This window comes from Piliocolobus tephrosceles, chromosome 10, assembly GCF_002776525.5.
Source record: "Piliocolobus tephrosceles isolate RC106 chromosome 10, ASM277652v3, whole genome shotgun sequence".
In the NCBI taxonomy this organism is placed as follows: domain Eukaryota; kingdom Metazoa; phylum Chordata; class Mammalia; order Primates; family Cercopithecidae; genus Piliocolobus; species Piliocolobus tephrosceles.
In genome coordinates, this window is record NC_045443.1 from 123173422 (window position 1) to 123192690 (window position 19269).

The 19269-nt window shown below is 45.9% G+C and overlaps 1 protein-coding gene across 1 annotated transcript in view; it reads left to right on the forward strand.

Moving 5' to 3' along the window:
* Nucleotides 1–2836: 2836 nt before the first annotated feature.
* The window catches only part of LOC111543621 (transmembrane protein 132B), a 334879-nt gene continuing 318446 nt past the window's right edge, over nucleotides 2837–19269 (forward strand). Inside the window, exon 1 of the mRNA XM_023213666.2 lies at nucleotides 2837–2890. Coding sequence (XP_023069434.1) covers nucleotides 2839–2890 — 52 coding nt within the window. The 5' untranslated portion in view covers nucleotides 2837–2838. The remainder of the gene's footprint in view (nucleotides 2891–19269) is intronic.

A 19269-nucleotide genomic window follows, 5' to 3' on the forward strand; every position in this document is an offset into this window, starting at 1 on the left:
ACACACATACATACACAGACACACACATACACACATACACACACATATACACACGCACACACACACACAAACACACAAACAATGGGGGCAGGGAAGGAATGCAAGAGGTGAACACTTTCTTAACATAAAAATGAGCTAACTTCAGATCAGAGAAATGGACGCCTCATGTTTCCAGAATCCTCTGCAAAAATGTCAAATTTCTGATCAATAACTTTCAAATGCCACAATCGGTGCGTTCAAATAATAATTCTTTGAAGTCCTAGTAAATAAATATATTGACAAACAGATTAATTGCCGATCACTTCTCCAATGTTGTCATTACTTCCAAACAGTTAGATCCAAAATAAGGTGGTCTGCACCGGAAAGGTGCTGGTAGAATTATTGCTTCCACGAAGAACCTTGCAGGTGTTTCACGTCACGCGTGTGCCGGTATATTCATAGGATAAGTTCTGAGAAGAAGAGTTAATCAAAAGGTATGTGCAGATTAATTTTGGATAGATTTTGCCAAATTATCAATTTTACTCCCTAGAGCAGGGTTCCCCAACCTCTAGGCCACGGACTGGTACTGGGCTGTGGCCTGTTAGGAACCGGGCCACACAGCAGCAGGCTAGCGAGCATTACTGCTTGAGCTCTGCCTCCTGCCAGATCAGCGGCAGCGTTGGAGACTCACAGGAGCCCAAACCCTATTGTGAACTGTGCATGTGAGGGATCTAGGTTGTGTCCCTTATGACGTGGAACAGTTTCATCCTGATTATCCTTGCCCTCCACCATCCATGGAAAACTTGCCTTTTGCGAAACTGGTCTCTGGTGCCAAAAAGGTTGGGGACCACTGCCCTAGATCGTGTTCCCTTAGCTACCTTAGACTCCAAAAGTCTGGTCTTTGGATCCTTTCAGCTTGAAAGGTGAGATGTGGACGTGGCAATCTCTTAGTTTTGGGGGAAAACAGTCCAGCTTCAACGGGGCTCAAACAAAACTCCATTGGGCCAGTTCCTGCCCTGGGCCCATTGGTGTAGACGGTGGTTACCTGCCTGCAACACAAAACAGGGAGCTCTTCTGGCATCGTTTCCACTGAGATAGCTGATAACAAGGGGTAGATGTCGTAGCCTGAGGCACCAGTTCCATTGTATTTACAATTTTTGCAAATTGAATAAGTCACGCCAGCGATTTCTCAGGACACATCTGCCAGTTGCTTACATTTTTCACAGGCCCAGAACATATGGGTAAGGTAAAGATGCAAACACACAAAACCCAGAAAAAAGCACAGCATCCCAGCTGACAAGAAGCCTTTTGAATTCTTATCAAAACATGAGCGTTTGATGCCCCTAGAATGCGTGGCTGTGGGAGCAGCAGCCTCAAACCAGGCAGGAGCAGAGGACTTTCAAAGCAGCGCCCAGGGGAAATGGGAACGCTTTCCGGTGCAAACTGCCTTGTTTTGGATCTAACTGTTTGGAAGTAATGACAATATGGGAGAAGTGATTAGCAATTAATCTGTTTGTCAATATATTTATTTACTAAGTCTTCAAAGAATTATTATTTGAACGCATGGATTGTGGCATTTGAAAGTTATTGATCAGAGATTTGACATTTTTGCAGAGAATTCTGGAAACATGAGGCCTCCATTTTTCTGATCTGAAGTTGGCTCATTTTTGTTTTGTTTTTTTTTTTTTTTTTTTTTGAGACGGAGTCTTGCTCTGTCGCCCGGGCTGGAGTGCAGTGGCCGGATCTCAGCTCACTGCAAGCTCCGCCTCCCGGGTTTACGCCATTCTCCTGCCTCAGCCTCCGGAGTAGCTGGGACTACAGGCGCCCGCCACCTCGCCCGGCTAGGTTTTTGTATTTTTTAGTAGAGACAGGGTTTCACCGTGTTAGCCAGGATGGTCTCGATCTCCTGACCTCGTGATCCGCCCGTCTCGGCCTCCCAAAGTGCTGGGATTACAGGCTTGAGCCACTGCGCCCGGCCTGTTGTTGTTTCCAGCCTTTCAGGTGGAGCTCTCTGGCTTACTAGCTTCTAGTAGGAGTTCCTCTTCTTTCTGTGCAGGTCATAGGACCACAGGGGATGCTGTGGATTCTCTCCTGTGCCTCATGGAATGAGTTGTGGCTCTACAATCATATCAGATGGAGCAGTTTGACCCAGGAGCTCGGACTGTGTGAGGACCGAGTTTCTTTGACTTCCTGGTTTGCTTTTCATGGTGTTGAGCCCACTCCAGGGCCCTGCAGCTCTGAGCTCCCCACATAGCGCAGTGATATTTGGGGGTTTCAGGCCTCCAACCTCCTACCACGCTGTTCACAGGGAGAGGGGGACGCTCCAGGGAGCCTCTGCACAAACCCAGTGTCTCTCTCTCTCCCCTAATGACCTACACTAGGTCACATGCCCAGTTATGACCAAATCAAGGTTCTCCACAAAGGGAGAGAAGAGTGTAGACATTGGGGAGGCGACCAACAAATGCCTGATCAGAAGAAAAGAACTCTGAGGAGCTCAGCACTTGGCCTGTCCCCGTGCCTTTGAGCTTTAGAAGAGCCATTGTGTGATCTGATGATTGCTTTTGGGGAGGAGAATTACTCTCTTCTGAAGTGACTGGTCTCGTGCTAGACAAGCCCTGCCAGTATTCCAGACTTGGTTGAAAAAGCCACTTGCCCTCCTTGCTGACCTGTTTCCAATGAAGACGATATGAGCTCAAAATGGAGCATATGAGCTCTGACATTCTGTTGTCCTGGCAACCTGTATGATAAACATCGGCTTAATGCTGTTTGATGGGGGAGGTGGGAATTAGGAACTGGGGGGGGACGTTGAACAAAGCTGAAGATTTGGTGCCCTGGCCTCAGCTCCAGACTCTACAGGAAATGTTTGGTGCAGTGTCCAGAATGGACACCACTGCGGTCTGCACCGGGGGAGGTTGGAAGGGAATGACCTGGTACAACCAGGAGAGGGATGGGACCAGACCCAAGGGGAGGGTTCGCTATGTCCTATTCAGATTCTCCCTTTGAAGCAAACTTCTTGAAAGAGCTGCCTGTTCTCTGTGCACCCCTTCCTCTTGTCCTGCTCACTCATCGTGCTTCTTGCCACCCTGTTGCCATGGAAGCTGTCCACTGAGGCCGCCAAGGCTATTGCCACATTCAGGGGCCACTTCTCCAGGCTTGGCTTTTTTGTGGCTCACTGGCACTGATGAGAGTGACATCTCCCTCCTTCTCGTCTTCCCAGGGTCTCCCTGCCTTCCCAACACAGGCACCTGCTCTCCCTTCCCTCTCTCTCCCTGGATGCCCCCGAGCCTTCTCTGCAGGCTTGCCCCCTGCCAGACCCTTCCACCAAAACCTCTCTCCACCAAAGCCTCTCTCCACCAAGACTCTCTTTCCCTCCTCTTTTTCCCACTCTGCACGTTTCTCTTTGGGCCACTTTTCCCAATGGCTTCTGTCACCACCTGTCTTCTGCTGACACCCAAATCTCCCTCTAGCTCACAGGTCTCTCCTGAGCTCCAGCATCAGCATCTAACTCATTTCTACATGGGGACCCACAAATATCAAAAACTAACTACGTCCCAAGCAGAGCTCATCACCTTCTCCCAAATACCGACCTCCCTTGTCCCAGTGACAGGTCCACCCTTGTGCCCAAGACTAACCTCAAAAGGCCTCTTCGTCTTTTCTTCCCTCTCAGCACCCTCTCCCCTCCCACTACAGCTAATCGATGTCCAAGTCCTACCACTGTGTCTTCATTTCCTTTCCATCCTGGTGGCCCTTTCTGTAGTAGAGGCTGTGGTGAGTTTGAGGATTTCAGGCCCGATCAGGAACAGTGAGCTTTACTTGGGCAGCACGTTGACAGGTTCCATGTGGGGGACGTCTCCTACAGCAGGAGACCTTCCAGAGACTGTGGCCATCACCTGGGCCACCAGCCAACCAGGAAGGGAAGAAGGAGCTCCTGGGGAAAAGGAGAGCTAGAGAGGGGGCTTAAGTGTCCAGGTCACACAGCAGGACCATGGGTTGCCTCTGGATCAGGGGGCTCCAAGGGGCAGCAGCTGTCTGGAGTCTTCTATAATCCAAGGTTTTTGAAAAAATCTGTGGTTGGTCGATGCTGGGTGCAGTTTCTCAGGATGTATAAAGCAGGCGGGCTCTACATAGCTAAAAATCGGCTTATTTGGGCTACATTTAAAACAATGGGTTGTGTAAAATTTGGATTTTGGCCCTGGGGGTCTTGGAGAATGGATGGCCCTAACCCACTCTGAAGAAGTAAACGGGCCAGTCTACAAGGACCGTCTTTGGCCCGTTTGTAAAACAAAGTCACCCTCCCCTCAGGGCTGGGCCATCACATTCATTTTCCTGTCTTGGCCTTTCCTGCTTTTAGTCCGTTTTCCATAATAGCAGAGTGATGTCTTAACCGTGTTATATCAAATGGTGCTGTGAACCTGGGACCCCAGTCACTCAGGTGGCTTCCCATTACCCCGGGATAAAGTCCAAACACGATGCAGTGACCTCTGCCAGCCCGGAAGGATGTGCCCTTTTCTCCCTTTCCAGTCCAGCATGGTGCCCTCACCCTTGCCCAGCCACCAGACCCTCTCAGCTACAGCAGGGTTCTGCATTCTCCTGCCGGTGCTGTTTCCTCTGCTGGGAGCCTTCTTCCCCACCTGGGACCTGGCTATTCCAGGTGTCCTTTGGCTACTGTGTTAGTCTCCTGGGGCATCCATCATACATTTATTCTCCTTTGAAGGGAAGATGTCCAAAATGAAGGTGTTGGCAGAGCCGTACTTGCTCTGAAGGTTCTAGGGGAGGGAGCATCCTTCCTGACTCTTCCAGATTCTGGGGGCTCCAGGCATTCCTTGGCTGTGGCCTCATCACTCCATTTTCACATGACCTTCCCTGTCTCTATTCTCTCATCTGCTTCTAAGGTCACCAGTCATTGGATTTAAAGTCTGCCCTTATCCAATATGACCTACGTATATTATCAAAGACCCTATTTCCAAGGAAGGTTCCAGGTGGATGTGTTTTGGGGGCAGCATTCAATGAACTACAGGTCCTGTCTTCTCTGGCTTCATCAAGACTGCGCTGGGGCCTCTCCTCAGTACATTTGCCCTCATGACTCTCGCTTTTCTTTACTGGAATAGCTTGTTCATTTTTCGACTCCAAACTAGTCTAAAATCTGAGGACAGAGTTGCTTTGCTGTATTCTTGCTGCAACTTCAGTGCTGGGCACAGGACTGGCTCTTAATGGGTACTGAGTGAACACTGTTATGGACTTAATGTTCACATTCTACCCCACCCCCAAACGTATTTGCTGAACCCCTAATCTCCAGTGTGATGGTGTCAGGAGGTGGAGCCCCCAAGGGGTAATTAGATTTAGGTGAGGTTGCGAGGGTGGTCCCCATGAGTGCTTTTATAAATAGAGGAAGAAACACCAGTGCTTCCTCCCTCATGCGAGGATACGGCAAGAACGCGTGTCCATAAGGAAGAAGGCATGCACCGGGCATCAAATCTGCTGGCACCTTGATCTTGGTGTTCCAGCCTCTAGAACTGTGAGAAATGAATGTCTGTTGTTGAAACCTCCCAGCCTATGATGGATTTGTTATAGCTGTCCAATGCGAGTTAGACAAATGAGTGTGCCTCATCCATCCCATTGAATGCAACAGAACCCCAGGAAGCAGAAGGTATTCCTGTCTTGCTAAGTGGGGCTGAGTCACTCACCAGGCAACCCAGCCAGGCAAGAGGCAGGCTGACTTTCTAGCCCAAGCCTCCTTCTCTAGAACCCCAGCTCCCTCCACCTTTGGGTCTGGGGTCCTATGAGGGACTAACTTGAGGAGGATGTTAAGGTCTGAGTGGCTTTTGGCTGGAACAAGATGGGACAAAGGGCTGGTTACTTCCCTGGGACGATTCCCTAACAGATGTCTCAGAGCTGACGTGGCTTTGTCCTCAAGCCACTCATTGTCACCGACACAGGCTGTATTCATCTCTCTTGAGATTGGCCTTTTTAAAGCGTTCCCCCAGCTCCAGCCCCTCGACACTCAGGTGGTCAATGAAAGGGAACAGCAGGAACAGCTTTCAAGCCAGGGACTAGAGAGATTTTCCCCGTGGAGTGAATACCTCTGAACACAAAGGGAAGAAAAGCCCTTTCATAAAACTACCTGATCTTCACTGGAAGGAATGCGACAGATACAGGCAAAAATCAGTTCTCCACTTTGTGATTTCTCAGGGTGAGGGAAGTGGACAAAGGGAAGGGGAGAGAAGGTTTCAATGCAGTGGCCCTGCTGGCAGCCTGTGGCCATTGTTCGGCGGCTGTCCCTGTGGTCCGATGATCTGTGTCACGCTGGACTGATGGAAAACCCAGGTGTTTCTCCGGGTCATGGGATGCGTGCGGTGTGGGTGCGTCCCCGCTTCCAAATGGAATTTCATGTTCTTCCGGAGCACAGAGAACCCACACGGTGCTGACTGCCGCCTGTTGTCTCCTCTGTCTAGGCTGGTGGTTTGGGAACAGTGACTCCCTTTCTCCCCTTAGCCTATTCTGGTTTGGGTTTCTGTGATTTGCAAAGAATCTGGTCCTAGAGAGTAGTCGCGCTTTAAGGGGTTTCTGTTGGAAAGCAGCAGTGGGCCTTGGTGAAAGTCCCCAGATTGCCCTAAACCACCCCAAATCGGGGTTTCATCTCTGGAAGAGGGGATGGATGCACCACCGGCTCCTCGTGCAGCGCTGGCGGCGGCGGCCACTGGGTGGCGGTGTTGCCTGCGAGGCCTGAGGTCCGCGGAGGAAGGAGCAGGACTGGGAGCGGGGCGGGAACAGCGCCAGGGAGAGGCTGGCCCGGGTGGGCTCAGTCGGGGCTCCCGGGTCGGCCCCCTCCGCGGTGCTGTCCCAGGAGTCCGCTCGGTCCTCCGCTGACTCTGAGCGACACAGGAAAAGCTCTGAATTGCATTCCAGGAAAAGGGGACTGAGGCTTTGTGTTTTTCCTCCGCACCAAGATTCCCAAGGCTGCTGTTAAGGGTTTTTACCCAGGGTGGGGCCCACGGCGTAGCCCTGGGTCTGTGTGAAGGGGAGGTGCTGTTTCTTTCCCGAGTTCTCCGTGGCTTTTAGAGGTCGCGCTATCGGTTAAGAGCAGCACCTGAGCCCTTCTTTACTCCGGGTGAAATCTGGAACCAGCTCACATGTGGCTCACCAGGAAGGAGCTGAGTCTCTCCCCAAGCAGAGGAAGAGGAGCAGGAACCACACAGATGCCAGGACCCGGCAGAGCAGGGGGTAAAGCCCAGACTCTGGGGCCCACTCTTAGCTGCACCCCTTACTGGCTGTGTGACCGTAGGCAAGTTTCTCAACATCTCTGTGCCTTCATTTTTGAATCTATAAAATGGCTATAATATTATAACTTGTTTGATACATTGAGAAATGCGGTCTTGCTCTGTTGCCCGGGCTGGAGTGTAGTGGTGTGATCTCGGCTCACTGCAGCCTCTATCTCCCGGGCTCAAACGATCCTCCCACCTCAGCCTCCCAAGTAGCTAGAACTACAGACACTTGCTGTCATGCCTGGTTTTTTTTTTTTTTTTTTTTTTTAACATTTTCTTTGTAGAGATGAGATCTCACTTGTTGCCCAGGCTTCTCTTTAACTCCTGACCTCAAGCCATCCCAAAGTGCTGGGATTATAGATGTGCGCCACTGAGCCCTGCCCAAATCTATTTAGATAATAATTATATAATAGTATTAATAATATAACCATATGAAAAGAATACTCTAGCTCATAGGATTGTGTAACGAATAAAAGTCTAAAGAGCTAATACATGTTAATACATTTAAAACATGTTAATACGTGTATCAGAACATGTTACTTAGCATGTTTATACATGTTAATGCAGTTAGAACAGTGACTGGCACTCAGTAGGTATATGACAAATTCCTAGCAATGGCTATTATTGTTATTATTATTTTTATGCATTGGATGCTACTGATAAGCTTGTCATAATTGCCAGCCAATTATTCATCTCTTTTTCCTCTGAGATCTGGCAACTCTTGTATCAGGCAAGTGAACAATACATATTTTACTTTTATTGTTCATCAATTTATTTTTTCCCACAAGACTTTTGTCTTCTTTTCTCAATTAAGCACAACTCTTCAGAAGCAGGCTGTGCCCTCCACCCACTGCATTTCTTCATAGCTCTTCACTTCCTGAGTCACAGGGACCCTTATGTGATCTGAGAAATTTAATTCAGAGAGTAGGCTTTTTTTTTTTTTTTTTTTTTTTTTTAAAGACAGTAGAATGCTTTGGTAGGTGAAAAGGGGTTTCCAAGCACTTGGAGATTCAACAGGATTGTAAAAGGGATGTTTGAAGGTGTCTGAAGTCATGCTGTTTAAACACTTAACCCTTAAAAACTCGTCTTACAGATTCACTAAAGCAGGTTCTCTTTGGAACAGCCACTAAGACTGACAATATTAGTTTTTCCATTCTCTAGTTACTTTGTGTGTTGGAAAATAATGAATTGCCTTAAAAAAAAAACAAACAAAAAAGAAAGAGAACAAAAGATATTCTGTGAGCGATTTCGGATTGTCCAAACTAGCCAGGAAAAATGATGTTTTATTGTTTATAATGTGCATTCGTTTCCTGTGACTGTTGTAATAAGTTACCACAAACTTGGTGGCTTAAAGCAACAGTCACTGATTCTCACACATTCTGGAGGCGAATCAAGGTGTTGCCCTGTTGTTTCCTCTGAAGACTGTGGGAGGCGCTGTCCCAGGCTGCTCTTTCAGCTTTTGGTGTTGCCAGTGATCTTTGGCATTCCTTGGCTTGTTGACACATTCCCCCAATCTCTTCTCCTGTCTTCATGTGGCCTTCTCCTATGTCTCTGTGTGTCTTAAGTCTCCCTGTCCTTTCTCTTATAAGGACTCCTGTCATTGGTTTTAGGGTGGGTGTCATTGGGCTTATGTCATCCGATGATCTCATCTTGAAATCCTTAATTGCCTCGGCAAAGGCTCTGTTTCCAAGTAAGGTGACATTTACAGGTAACCATGGGTTAGAACCTGGAAATACCTTTTTTGGGGGATATTACTCAACCCACTACATAAGGCAAATAGGATTAATTACATTTATGAAGAATAAATGTCTTAAGTCTGAAGCTGTTGCACCTGGAATTGTGTCTCCCTCTCCCAAGCTCTGCCCTCCTCAGTGTTGGGCTCATTTTCAGAAAGTGGACTGGAGGGCAGGCAGGGGATATATGGGAGTGTGAGAGCTGGAGTGGGGCGACAGGGAATGGTGGGGACGATGGTGAGCTTTAGGATGCAGGTGCTAGCTAAAGAGAGCAGCAGTGACTCTGCTGATCTAGCTGATTACTGCTGGGTAGGAATGCATGCGCAGCCTCGTCAAAGCTTATTGTATTTTTAAAGAGAAGTCAGAAATCTGGATATTTGTGCAACTAATTCAGTTTTTAGAAAATCACTGAGTAGGTAAATAAAAATATGTCCATGACCCCAGATACTATCCCTGGAGCCTGCTTTTTTAACCGCTGGCCTAAGTGTTGGGAGAAAGTTGGGGATTGTGGCATGGTTATATTTCTGCTGGGTTAACTCACGTGTCCTCAGGGCTGGCTACATGATTTGCAGCGCTCAGGGAAAAATGAAAATTCAGCCCCTTGTTCCAAAATGAGGGAAAAAAGGCCATGAAAAGTATGAAAATATAAAGCCCCTTTCCTTCCTTCTGGGGCCCCTCTTTCAACTTGTCATGGTGTTTTTACTTGCTATTTAAGTCCATTCTGAAAAAGAAAAATTAAAATCTTAAATCATTAGTATGGATTTTTACCATTTATCTTTTTATTATGCTATATCAGTTTTAAATGCAAATATAAGAGCAATTAACACATATACAGAATCGTCAGTTACACAATCCATATTTCATAGCTCGTGCGTGCATGAGTATATCATTGCTACCAGGACAGTGGAAACGCTGCACAGAACTACCTCAGCACTTTCTCATCTCACCTCTTGATACTCCTTCTACCAGACCTCTCCCTTCGCCTCCTGGTGGGTGAGGAAGGACTGAAAAGAGAGGAGCTAGGGGTTGTCTGATCTTTGCTGTTCCTTCTGTGTCATCCTCTTCAGCGTTTAAGTGGCTGACGAATACAGGAAGTAACAGGAGTAACAAAGGACCTGACAGGGTTCCTTGGTTTGTTGTGTTTTGTAGAACGTCTTTGCCTTTTTTCTGCCTTTGAAGCAAGTTCTGGTTTGAATGGGCAGCCTGGTTTCTCGGAGTTGTCAGTCCCCCTGTTTAGTTGTCATGGATGCAACACGCTTACCTATACTCGCTTTGAGTCTTGCTGAGCTCCACGCATAATGGATCCACTGGGACCATGATGCTTATGGGGCACTGTGAATGCTATATGTAAATAGTGCAGCAAGGAGCAAACAGCAGACAAGCATATTGCACATTTCTCCTCTGCTTCTGTGCCACGCGCGACCGTCTCATTAGACTTCACTTACAAAGCACAAGTTCAAAGATGCAACTCTTAAGAATTTCAGAGGTGAAGAGCATGGCAGCACAGCATTAAGCAGAGCATGGTTCCTTCTGAGCGTGCGGCCCTGGAATGCACAGTTTGCGTGACATGAAGCCAGCCCTGAGCCTACTTCTGTTTTGTCCCTGCCGGCTGAGATCACTTCTGAAGACTTGGGATCCTTAAATAAACAGATTAGCCCTTCAGCGAATGTTGGTTTATTTTAGGCCCTGGGTTCAGAATCTCCAACTTGTGTTTTGAACACAGTATGTCAAATTGCAAAGGTAACACGTTTCTGCAGGGTAATAGCTCAAATGTCTGGTTTCTGACCTCAGGCATAGTCCTGACTTTTCTTTTTCAACACCTACGGTGTTGAGAGTAGTGCTGGCAGGAAGAAATCAGTACTGACTTCGTGTAAATTGTTTTATTTGAAAAATAGAGATTTTTGTGTTGTTTCCTACCTAGAATTCCCTTGTTCTTTTTGTTGAAATGACCCCATGATGATGCTTTGGGGAACCCCCACCTCTCCTATTTCAGCTAAAGCTGATTCTCCTTCCGGGCTCCCGGGGAGGGGCACATGACCCTGGCTAAACCAATGAGAACAGGCATCCCCCTGGCCACAGTGATTTGTTCAGGGATGGGCAAATGCCCCACCATATGTCTCATCAGTGCAATGAGATATACTGAGGGTTTGCCCCTGTAATTTTGAAAAATAGACTTCCACTAGTTCTCATTGGATTTTAGAAGGAGAATGTGAAGCTTGAAAATGCTGATCTCACTGTGACATGGAGAATAAAGTCAGCTTCGTAGAAGACAGAGCAGGATGATGGGTGAAAATGCATCTTAAAAAATTACTTTAAAATTTACTTTTGGCCAGGCACGGTGGCTCACGCCTGTAATCCCAGCACTTTGGGAGGCTGAGGTGAGCGGATCACTTGAGATCAGAAGTTCAAGACCAGCCTGGCTAACATGGCGAAACCCCGTCTCTACTAAAAATACAAACATTAGCCAGGTGTGGTGGCAGATGCCTGAAATCCCAGCTACTTGGGAGGCTGAGGAAGGAGAATTGCTTGAATCTGGGAGGGGGAGGTTGCAGTGAGCCGAGATCGCGCCACTGCACTCCAGCCTGGGCGACAGAGCAAGACTCCCCCTCAAAGGAAAAAAATTACTTTCAGTGCATTTCACTCTTTTTGGTATAGAGTGCTGTAAGTTTCTGGCAAATGCCTAGAGTTGTGTAAGCATCAGCACAGTCAGGACACAGAAGAGCTCCATCAACCCCTCTTCCAATTCCCTTGATTAAAATTTTTATAGTCAAACTCTTTCCAGTCCCTTCTGTCTGGCAGTCACCGATGTGTTCTTCATCCCTCTGGTTTGATTTGGTGTTACGTAAGTACACTTGGACCGCATGTGGCTTTCTGAGGTAGCTTTCTTTCGCTCAGCATGATGTATTTGGGACTTAGCCATGATGCTGTATGTCCATCATTTGCTCCTCTTTACTGCCGAGTAGTGTTCCACCCAACACAGGTACCAAGGCTTCTTTATCCATTACCTCAAAGGACATCTGTGAAGATGCACAGCGGTGACATTGCTTCACTGCTGAATCCAGCCAGACCTGAAGCCAGCCTATCCCAGCTATGACTGACCTTCAGTTCCAATTTTGTTTAGATTTGCATGGTTTGCATTCTTTCATTTCATTCTGGGAAGTGAAAGAATCATTTGTGATTTCAGTAATGAACAGGTGAAAGAAAAGCAAGTCTGAATTAGTGAGAAGTCCACAGAGGCACCACCTGTGACATTCCTATATGTGCAGTTGCACAATAACAAGTCACACCACTGGGTTACCTCATGTGTCCCTGATGCACCTGGCAGCAGGTGACACCCCGTTTGACACAGAGGGAAACTGAATCTCAGGAGGATGAAGTGACTTGCCTTGGTACATAAATTGAACTGATGGCAGACCTGGGGCTCCAGCCCAGGTGTCTCTGTGCCTCTTGTAAGCCTCAGCTGCTTCCCAATCAGACAGTGGCAGAACCATCAAGATTACTCAGTGAATTTTCCTCTCTTATTTAAACAATCTCCAAGGTGTCCAATTTAGAATAAATATAAATGGAAATTAGAACAAGGTCATCAAAATTTCCTACTGTTTAACAGCTGATGGTGCCTATAGGAGGTCAAAATTAGTGTCACTAAGCAATCTATGTAATCCATTTAATAACGCTCCCCCTGCATCTGGCGCGGCGTGGAAATCTCTCATGTTGGCTGAACAGCTCTTCACTTTTGTTTCTCTGAGTGTCTTTATCTCCTCCTTGCTCACAAAAACGCAGTTTACGTTAAAGAAGTGCTATGCAATTTGTTTTCACTTTTTAGTAGGGACGGGGCCACTGCTGTCCAAATCGCAAGCCTATACCACGTTGGTTTAGTTGGTTATCACTAGCTGCTATAATAAATAAACTCCTAGGAGTGGCTTAACACAATAAAAGATTGCTTCTTGCTCGCATCTTGTGTGGGTGTTCACATTTGGCAGGCAGCCTTCCTTGCGTGGAGATTCCAGGGCCTGGGCTCCTTCTAGCTCATGGCTTTGTCATGCCCTAGGGCTTCAGTGTTTCCTGCTTTTCACTGGTGGAAGGTAAAAGCTACCTATTTTGGCTTTAATGTGATATGTGACTCTCCTGCTCCTATTTCAAGAACAAGTCTCGTGGCCATATGTGGATACAGGAGATACTGGGAAAGTCCCTGCCTGAGCAGCCATATGCAATACGGTCGACAAGGAAGTTTTTGATTTTCCCCCCTTGACAGGTGGCCATCTCACCCACAGGCCCAATAATGTCTTATTGTCTAGAATAAGGGCGTTCTCTGCTTATCCCTATACTTAGATTTCTAGTATTCTGTTCTATGCTATCTTCCCCTGTTTGGCTAGGTTTGGGCTCATACACACAAAGGCTTCTTATCCTCAAAGTCATGCATGCAGATGGTGAAATTAAAATGGTACAGAATAACTTTGAAAGAAAGGCCATAGTCTTCCATTCCTCTATATCCTTGATTTCCTTCCCCAGAGTCTGCCACATCTAGCCATTTCTGGTTTTAGTTCTTCTGGTGATTACTTCTGTAATTATTCTTCTACCTTGACTTCTTGAGTTAATAAATGTAGACAGCAGTGCTCTCTCTATAAAAGATGAGGATTTAGCTAATTTGCATACCTTCTTCCCTTTTTCACATTTTAATTGTTTTTACTTATTTGCATTAAAAGTATCAACTTTATTCCATTTATTCATTTATTCTTTCCACACACATTAATTTCCTGCTTACTTTGGGCCAGGCACTCTGCCATGTACTTCTCTTTTCTTATCATTTAGGATTGTGTTTGGCTGCAAGTAACAGAAACCCTGGCCACAGTGGCTTAGGCGAGTAGGATTTGATCTTATTTTTTCTTTGATCCCATGCTGTGACCAGCTCTCTGTCTTCTCGCATCGTGTCCTCAGCGTGTAACTTTGCTCCTCCTGGTTGCACAGTGGCTGCCCTATCTCCATCCCTCTCAGGACGCAGCACCAACACCCACACTTGGACGCCTGACGTTTCTCTGAAGGGTTAACTCAGCGTCCTTAGAGAGGAGTTGCCTTTTTGAAGAGCTACTGGGGAAAAGTACAAAGCATTCTGCTTTTTACTGAGGATGGGGGCTTTGGAAGGAGGTCTGCCTGGAGGGGGTGTCCCATCTACAGAATCTAGTTACTCTCCTTTTTCCAACTCCAGTTTCACAGGTGTCCTCACTGTATGTGCCAGCAGGTAGCCAGGAGCCCCTCTGGGCTCCAGTGGGCAGAGTAGCCTCTTGATCCTTGGCAGCACATGCAGAATGTTCTAGTCTAAGGTTTCCTCTGCTGTCCTGCTCGTCAACACACTTTTATCCACTTATTCTCTTTCTTAAATTTGTTGAAGTGTTTTATTTGCAGATATCCTTCCTCCATTTCTCTTGATAATAGGTTTTTTCCTTTTTTGTGCTTTTATGCTTTTATTTCATTTGGGTTTCTGTGGAGATGGAGGGAATGAGTGTGCTCAGTCTGTTACTTAAAATTAAATTCCATATCTTTCTTTTTGAAGGAAGAATGTCAATATTTCTCTTAGATTGAATAAGCAGCACATGTTCATTCTAGAAAACTTGAAAATACATAGAAAAATATGGGAGGAAGTTGAAAGGCATCCACACTCTCATTGTGCGGATCCTCACCTCCAGCTGACAGTCCATTTGAGTTTTGGCATGGGCAACTTGACCATGTGATTCTAAAGTTAACTTGGAAGATGGAAAGCAGGGAAGTCTAGCTAATAGGATTTTGATAAAGAACAGTAATCCCTCTGTATGAGTTTGCTAGGGCTGCCATAACAAAGTACCACATATTGGGCCACTTAAACAGCAGAAATTTATTTTCTTACAATTCTGGAGGCTGGAAGTCCAAGACCAAGGTGCCAGCAGGTTTGATTTCTTCTGAGGCCCCTCTTGGCTTGTAGATGGCTGCCTGCCTCCTACGCCACCACATGGTCTTCCCTGTGTGTGTCTGTGTTGTCATTTCTTCTTCTTATGAGGATGCCAGCCCTACTGAATTGGGGGCTCTTGGCCCCATGTTGGCAAATAGAGCAAGGACAGGCATGAAAAGGGCTGCAAGCAAGACGAGTAACTAAATTCTGAAGATGGGACACCCACTCCAGGCAGACCTCCTTCCAATGCCCCCATCCTCAGTAAAAGGCAGAATGCTTGGTACTTCTCCCCAGTAGATCTTCAAAAAGGCAACTGCTCTCTAAGGACAATTAACCCTTCAGAGAAACGTCAGGCATCCAAGTGTGGGTGTTGGTGCTGTGTCCTGAGAGGGATGGAGATAGGGCAGCCACTGTGCAACCAGGAGGAGCACAGTTCCACGCTGAGGACACAATGCGAGAAGACAGAGGAGCTAGCTACAGCATGGGATCAAAATATTCGTCCCCCCCAGTGGCCTTATTTTAGCTGTATTGCCTCTTGAAAGACCCTGTCCCAAAATACAGTCACATCCTGAGGTGCCAGGGGTTAGCACTTGAACATATGAATTTGGGAGGAGGTACAATTCAGTCCATAACACTCCTACATAATAAACTGTATTGTAAATCCACATTAATTTCAGCTACAATGTATTGGTATAAGTGTAGTCACACAGCGAAGAAGTTAAATAAATAGATCACAGGTAGACTTGAGCATGTATCAGGTCTTAACAAATAATCAGAAAGCATTAGAAATCATTGGCAGAGAGACACATTATATAAACGCAGTTTGGAGAAAGTGGCTAGCTATTTGGGAAAGCAATTTCTAAGATCAAGGCTGAGGCACGTACCAGAAATGAATGAAGAGAGTAGGTGTAAGTGGGTGTTAGTGAATTGGAGAATAGTGAAAAATGTGTGTGCACCCTGACACAAAGCATTCAAATTCAATTAAAATAAACCCAAACTGCGAAGTCAAATAAAATCTTTCTACTGGCTGAATTCAGTGCATGCTAATTTTCAACTATATCAGATTCTCACTTCACATTATACACCAGTAGAGATTTCAGGTAGCTTCGAGAATTAAGTGTAAAAATGTAGAGACGCACCCGTCTATGCATACCCATGCACAGAAACCAAGCAAAAGTGTAGGTAGTGTCTATTTGATCCTGGGATATGGAGGAGGACTTTCTCAGCATAACGCAGTGGTGGAAATTAGGAAATAAAAGGTTGGTATTCTTTGTTATGTTTCAAATTGTTCACATTTGCCTTCAGCCGTTGCTCTAAAATATTTGTAGCCCCAGAACATAATCTCAAGCGCTCTGCCACTTGACTCTTTCTAAAAGCCTTCCCTAGTTTGGGAAGAAAGCACATTCAGGAGGAGAGTGTACGACATCGGGTTTTCTAGAATCACATTCTGGATTTTCTTTTTCTATTAAGCTAGACTATCCAAAAGCTGTCAGTGGTCTTGGCACACACCGCTGGGCCCTCTGGAAAACTGCTTTTGCTTCATTGTCCATAGTTGTTATAGGCCTATCTTACATGGAGCCCGCCGTAGGAAGCATTCTCATAAGCTCATAGTGTAATGTGGGAATGATGTGGTACCCTGCAGGGGCCAGTTGGGAGCACTCACCAGAGGAGCTTCTCTTAGAGCCAGGAAAAGCTTTTGCTTCTCGCTTTTATTTTATGGACAGTGTCCAAATAGTGACCTAATCGTGCGCTTTGAGAGCTGTGGGCAATTCACAGCCACATTTGCAGTTTCCTTTAGTCACTGATTACACTCTTACAATGTAGATTTTGCTTGCTTGATTTTCCTCTGGCAGCAGAACATAGTGGCTAAGAGTGAGAACTCTGCCTGGAGCTGAACTGCCTGGGTCAAAGTCCACTTCCACCACTTACTAGCTATATGATCTTAGGCAAGTCATGTAAGTGCCCTGTGCCTCAGTTTTCTCATCTATGAGTGGGGGTAAAAACTAAATCCTCATAGTCAAAAGATTATGAAAATTAAAATAGTTAATACCTATAAAATGCTTAGAATAATGTTTGATCTATTACAAGGATTAAGTAAATGATGACTTGATGATAATGATTTTAATACCTGCAAAATGCTTAGTACATGTAAATGATGATGATGATGATAATGATGATTCTATTCTTATTTTCCCTTTGTCCTTATTTTAAAATATTTTTATCATTTTGTTGTTGTAATTTATAAAGTTGCCCCTAACCTTTATGGCCTTGCTGGCACATGATCCAAGACTTCCCCTCCAGGGTGGCTCTCCTTGCCCTGACTACTCATTTTTATGACTATATACAAAGTACCTATTGTGTACTCAGCAGTGTCCATGAACTTTTTTCTACTGCTGTTTGTTTGAATCATTTAGTGAACATAGAAAAATACTGGGCCCCACTTGAGACCATCTAAAGACATTCTGAGGGGGCAGGGCCTAAGTATAATATATGTATTCACCATGCAGCCAGGGTTGAGAATCCTTGTCTCAGAGAATACAGAGTAGTTGATGATGTAGCATTTTGTGTAAAAGGAGCTTACTTTTGTGGGGAGATAAATTAGGGGTCCACTTCCCTGGAATCCCATGATCCCGTATTTTCAGCTATCTCCCTTGACCTTCACTCAGATGTGTCCACACTCAGTTCCTTCTTTTCCTCCCTCAGACCTGATGTTATGCCTGTATTCTCTATTTTGTTGGTAGTTCTGCAAACTATAATATCTAGGTGTTTTTCGTGATACCTACAGCCATTCTGTGACTCTGATAGAGACAAGCCACTCTGGATTCTGGCTTTTTATCTAAGATTCCCACTTTTTAGGTTTTTACCTTATACACCTCTCTAGGATCTTCATGTATCCTTCTGGACCAAGAAGGAATTATGGATCATCCTGAAATTCTGGGAATAAGAATTCTCCCTTCCTTAAACTTCTTTAATGTGAGGCTGTACAGGGATGGTTAGCAGTGCACATCATAGAGCCAGTTTTCCAGGATTCCTGTTCTGCCACCATCATTTACTGTGTAATTTAATTCCCCTCGAACATCACACACTGGGGCCTATCATGGGGAGGGGGGAGGGGGGAGGGATTGCATTGGGGAGTTATACCTGATATAAATGATGAATTGATGGGTGCTGACGAGTTGATGGGTGCAGCACACCAACATGGCACATGTATACATATGTAACCTGCACGTTATGCACATGTAACCTAAAACTTAAAGTAAAATAAAAAAAAAAAAAAAAAAGAAAAAAAAAGAAAACCCAAAACCAATCATAAAACATAAAAGAATAAAAAATTTAATTCCCCTCATCCCATGCCTCAGTTTCCTCCTCTGTTAATGGGATGTGCCAGTTATTACATTATAGGCTCTTAAGTTTTAAACTTGCTCTTCTATTCACCAGTGTGTAATTCTGGGGTTGGTTCTCTGCACACCCACCCTTGTTCAGTTGTTCCTTCGTAGGTCCTGCCAATAAGGGAAGATAGAGGCGACTGCAAGGCTGGGGCTGGGAGCGGGCACCTACCTGTTTCTTCCTTTTGTTCTGTGTCTGATTCCTGTGTCTATGTCATGTCTCTCCCTGTCCACTTCCTGTCTCTCCCTGTCTGCTTCCTGTTTGCTCCTGCTGGCTTCCTACTTGCCTTTCATCTGCTTCCTCTGTGCTTCATATCTGCTTCCTGTCCCTGTGAGCCCCAGGTTGGCCAAGCAGGGCTGCCCAGCTTGAGGGTTGGGAAGAATCTTGGGACAAAAGGCAAGCGTCAGTCCTGCCTGATGCCTCCTGCCTGATGACTGGCTGGCACTGGTGGCCTCATGCTTGCCTGTCTGTAGTGTCTCTTCTTCTTTCTCAGGCCATGATGTGTTTTATGTAGTTGGGAAAAGTGGAGATTCACCTGACTTCTTGCATCTTGGTTTTATACTGGTGGCTTTGGAATTCAGTAGTCAAGTATTTGCCACCTTTCATTTTTGGTTCTATAGTGAATGAATCGTGCTTCAAATGCTGAGGTGTGGAAGGGTCTGTTCTCCAGGGTACAATACAGGGATACAGCTGGGAGTAGAAGAAAACTGGGAATTTAGAGTATCACCCCACTAACTACAGCTGTTATTAATGAATGGCCACCTTAATCCAAGAGCATATTGGCCCAAATTGTTGCATAGGCTGTTCCTCCTGAGGCTCTGGGATATGTAAGGTGGTTTATAGGTAGTAATGTTTTTCCATCTTTATTACTGTCTGAAAGGTGGGGATCACTGGCTGTTTTGCTAGCAGCTGGGTTGAGATGCTCTGGGTCAGCTGTACCTATTTTCCTGCTCTACCTGAGAATCCACGCTGGTAACAGGTATCTGGG